The sequence below is a fragment of the Tachysurus vachellii genome, chromosome 22, assembly GCF_030014155.1.
Source record: "Tachysurus vachellii isolate PV-2020 chromosome 22, HZAU_Pvac_v1, whole genome shotgun sequence".
In the NCBI taxonomy this organism is placed as follows: Eukaryota; Metazoa; Chordata; class Actinopteri; order Siluriformes; family Bagridae; genus Tachysurus; species Tachysurus vachellii.
In genome coordinates, this window is record NC_083481.1 from 1,805,001 (window position 1) to 1,808,736 (window position 3,736).

Here is a 3,736-nt window from a genome sequence, read left to right on the forward strand (position 1 = left end):
TGCTGTTGTTGTTGCTTGATTACATGGTGCATTTGAAACGACAGACACACTAAAGATTTAAAGTGACGGCTTTACTGACAGATTGTTGGTCAGCTGTCAGCTGTCGAGGCTGGTGGTTAAAATGAGCGAATGATGTGCTGCACAAATGAATTGCCGGCGCTAAATACCTTACGTCAGGGGTTCATAAATAATTGAGTAAAGGACTGAGTGGCTAACAGCATGGCTAATCACAGCCGAGGAGGAGCGCGAACGGAGCACTCATACTTCTACACCAGCACCATCAGCACCACCATCATCATCATCATCATCATCATTACCACCACCATCATCATCATCATCTTCCCAAAACTCTTCACAAAGAAGCAGCGCGACAGCGAGAAGAGCAATGACGTTACCCAAAGCGCCTGCACAATCATTAATGATTTAAAAAAGTAATTAAAACACTCACCTCTGTCTCCCAAAATGCCGTCGATGCTGTGCTTCGTTTTCTTCTCTCCATCTTCATCCTTCTTATCACAATCATCATCATCATCCTTCTTTCCAAAACGTGCTCTCAAAACCCGGCTAATGGAACTCACTGCGATAAAAAGGATAGATATAAAGACATTTACATACAGATTTTATATATAATATTATATATTTCACACGTGTGATATCGTATGATGATTAGGCTTACGTGTGAGATATAAAACCATGCTACACGTGAAAACGTGATTAATGAAACATACAAGGAAAACAAACGTCTACAAAAGTGCGTTTAAACAATATAATATAAAAATCGCTGTTTCTGATTTGTAGGTTAATCGGTTTCCATAGAAACGTCTAGAAAATTCATGCACATCATTTGGAATGACCTCTTAGTGTATATATTACTTTGTACGCGCCCAGTATCATTTATATGGTGTGTGTGTGTGTGTGTGTGTGTGTGTGTGTGTGTGGTGTGTGCGCGTGTTTGTGTGTGAGTGTGAGAGAGAGCATTATAGATGTCAGTAGGAAGAAAAGTGTGCTTACCAGATGAGGCCTCACCTGAAGGAACCGTGCTTCTGTCACACACTCCGTCCTTCAACAGCTTGTCGCGGATCTCCCAGCTGAACATACCCGGGTTTTCACGCTTGTATTCCTCAATTCTTTTCTCCACGTCGGGCGTTGCCACCTGCTTTAGTGTCCAACGGCGATTTTCAACCAGAAAAAGGAGGAAAATTAGAAGATTTTAATTCCATAGTTCAGTAATGAACCTTAAATAAAACAACAATGTTATGTGCTTTGTCATTCAATTGATTCTGATATAAAATAAAACACACTTTTAATATTGTTTAGTCTCCTAACGTGTTGATACGCATATTCGGTTATTATTTGACTCAAAATCTCACCAACCTACCCGACTTCCCCATTTCACGCAACATTTTCAGAAAAAGAAATAATAAAATACCAGCCTTTACCTTTCCCTATTGCTTCTCGTCTGTACCTTGAGTCACTATCCTTATACTTTTTAAACAATTTAAGGTGGAACTTAAGGACCTCTGATGTCCCTTTAAAGCATTAAAGCTAATTAAAGGCACGCACGCAAGCACATTCCCACAGAAACGGTACGAAATCTGATGGTTCCACACCAGTAACATGGAAAGGCAGAACTGTACCTGAGAGTGAAGGCTACATTTATTGTGCAATAAATAAATAAATAAATATATAAATAAATAAAACAAAAAAATAAATAACTTCAAACCTAACTTACCATTTTAATGTAGTAGTAAATAGTATATTAGCATATATAAAAGGACTAACTTTTAAAATGAAGGTTGAATTTTGCAAAAATGCATAATTAAAAGTTAAAATTGACGGCACCACGCAAGCGACAAATGTGACGGTAACAATTAATTTGCAGGAAATAAAGCTTTATTGACTTTTCATTGTTTATGCCATGTTTAGGATTTGAACTATTTTCATGTTTTTATTTACCCTGGGTTTACTCCCCCCTATGGCTCCGGGCCGGATCGAACCCGTCTCCTGGTATCGGCAGAGGATTTTGGAGACGCAGCCGTGGGAAACCCGCAGCTGTCGAGAGATGACGCACGGCCGGATGCCGTGGTGCGCCATCTCCACGATCTTGTGTCGGATGTGGTTCGGTAAAGGCCTCCCGTTGATGAACACGCCGCCGAGCTGGTTCACTCGACCCTGGCCCAGCGGGGTGGACACTGCTCCGTGACAAAACACAAATCAGACACATCGAAAGTTATCAAGAGTTTACAAAACCACACATAATGTCAGGTTTTTGCTCTATGACCCTGTGGATTTGGCAATGGAATTGCACGTGAATAAAGCGTTTAGAAATATATGACAAATATTAAAGCCAATTCATTCCCTCCCTTTCTTCACGAACCAGACACATGCCAGACACACTTCATGCAGTTGTCCTGTAACATGCATCATTTGAAGCAGAAGAACACTTAAGCAGCGCATTTCGCATTCAAGAGGCACTAAAAGGCGCGTGCACTTTACACCTTGATTATTCCTAGTCATGCAGTACAAATATTGGCGTGATCCTTTGAGCCATCTCTTAGCTGTGTGTTTTTACTTCTATTTGCCGCAGCAGACTACTTCACTAAATCCCGAAGCTCGAGTGCAGACGCGAGGTTCGTGAGTTTGAACATTTTTCGTCAAAAGGCACTTAAGCACGAACTACATTCCCATTTAATGCTGCAGCTCTGTGTGCACGTCTAACTTTTTATGCGTGCGTGTGTTTTTGGATATGTGCAACCCCTCATAAGGGCAAACTGCTAGATTTTGAATGTAAAAAAAATTATATTGCGTAATTATATGACATAAAAACTATTTTGCGCAATGTGTTACATATTGATCTTTAGTGAATATGTATTTATTTTCCTAAAATATATGGTCTTTCCTATAACTCCTATTTTTAAAATAGACATTAAAGGTTTTTTTTAAGTGTTTCACTAAATCTACTCATATACAATTGTACTTGTCTGGCACAAACATTTTGTTCGTTATCAATAAAGTTTCATCTGAAATTTGGATTCCTAGCACCCAGGAATGCTAATACAACTTGCTCTAATATTTTATACACTGTTGCACAATGATTATGTTGCTCTTACGCCGCTTTGTATTGTTCCTTCCCAAAGCTTTCTATTTAAAAAAAAAATCTACCAGCTCTCAGAAATGCAGTGTGTATAGTTTTAGGAAACGTATTTAAGAAACGATCATCACTGTAAAAATAAAAGTCATAAAAAGTGGTACCTTCCAGGGGAAATCCAGTGCGAGGGTAGTTCTGGCCCGGTGCTGGCCGAACCATTCGAGGAACTGTTCCTGGTAAAGTAGCCATAGCAGCTACTCTAAAAATATTTAACAGTCCCTAGTGATGCTGAAAGAATTAGGTCCAGTCTCGCTTTAGTCAGAAGAAACTACAGCTACTACAGGTCCAGTGTTTTAAAAAGACATGCACAAAAATAGAGAGAGATTCCAGAAACACAGAAGTAAATAACACGCTCAAAAAATAGACCAAAAAGTCACACACACGTGTGCGTTCAGGCGCGCTAAGGATAAAAAAAATCCTAAAGTATGCAGTGTGTTTTACAGAAAGTATGCAAAGACAAAAAAGAGAATGAAGATGGATGATGTTTAGATGTTTGCCTCGACTCAGTCAGAGGTCTGCTGGTTTTGCTAACCTCTCTGGAGTAGCTGAAGTGGCCCAACTTTGGAGCATGGCGGTGGGAGGGAGGGG

The 3,736-nt window shown here is 39.8% G+C and overlaps 1 protein-coding gene across 3 annotated transcripts in view; it reads right to left on the reverse strand.

Annotated features, from left to right (window-relative positions):
- The window catches only part of pax7a (paired box 7a), a 52,184-nt gene extending 48,774 nt beyond the window's left edge, over positions 1 to 3,410 (reverse strand). The window contains exons 1-4 of one of the 3 annotated variants that reach the window (XM_060857887.1): positions 3,253 to 3,410; positions 1,957 to 2,192; positions 1,027 to 1,156; positions 449 to 577 (exon numbers count right to left, since the gene is read on the reverse strand). In XM_060857887.1, the coding sequence (XP_060713870.1) occupies positions 449 to 577; positions 1,027 to 1,156; positions 1,957 to 2,192; positions 3,253 to 3,337 (580 nt within the window). In that variant the 5' untranslated portion in view covers positions 3,338 to 3,410. Of the gene's footprint in view, positions 1 to 442; positions 578 to 1,011; positions 1,157 to 1,956; positions 2,193 to 3,252 lie in introns of all 3 variants that reach the window. The other 2 variants (XM_060857886.1, XM_060857885.1) reach the window with 2 other exon arrangements.
- Between the last annotated feature and the right edge of the window lie 326 nt (positions 3,411 to 3,736).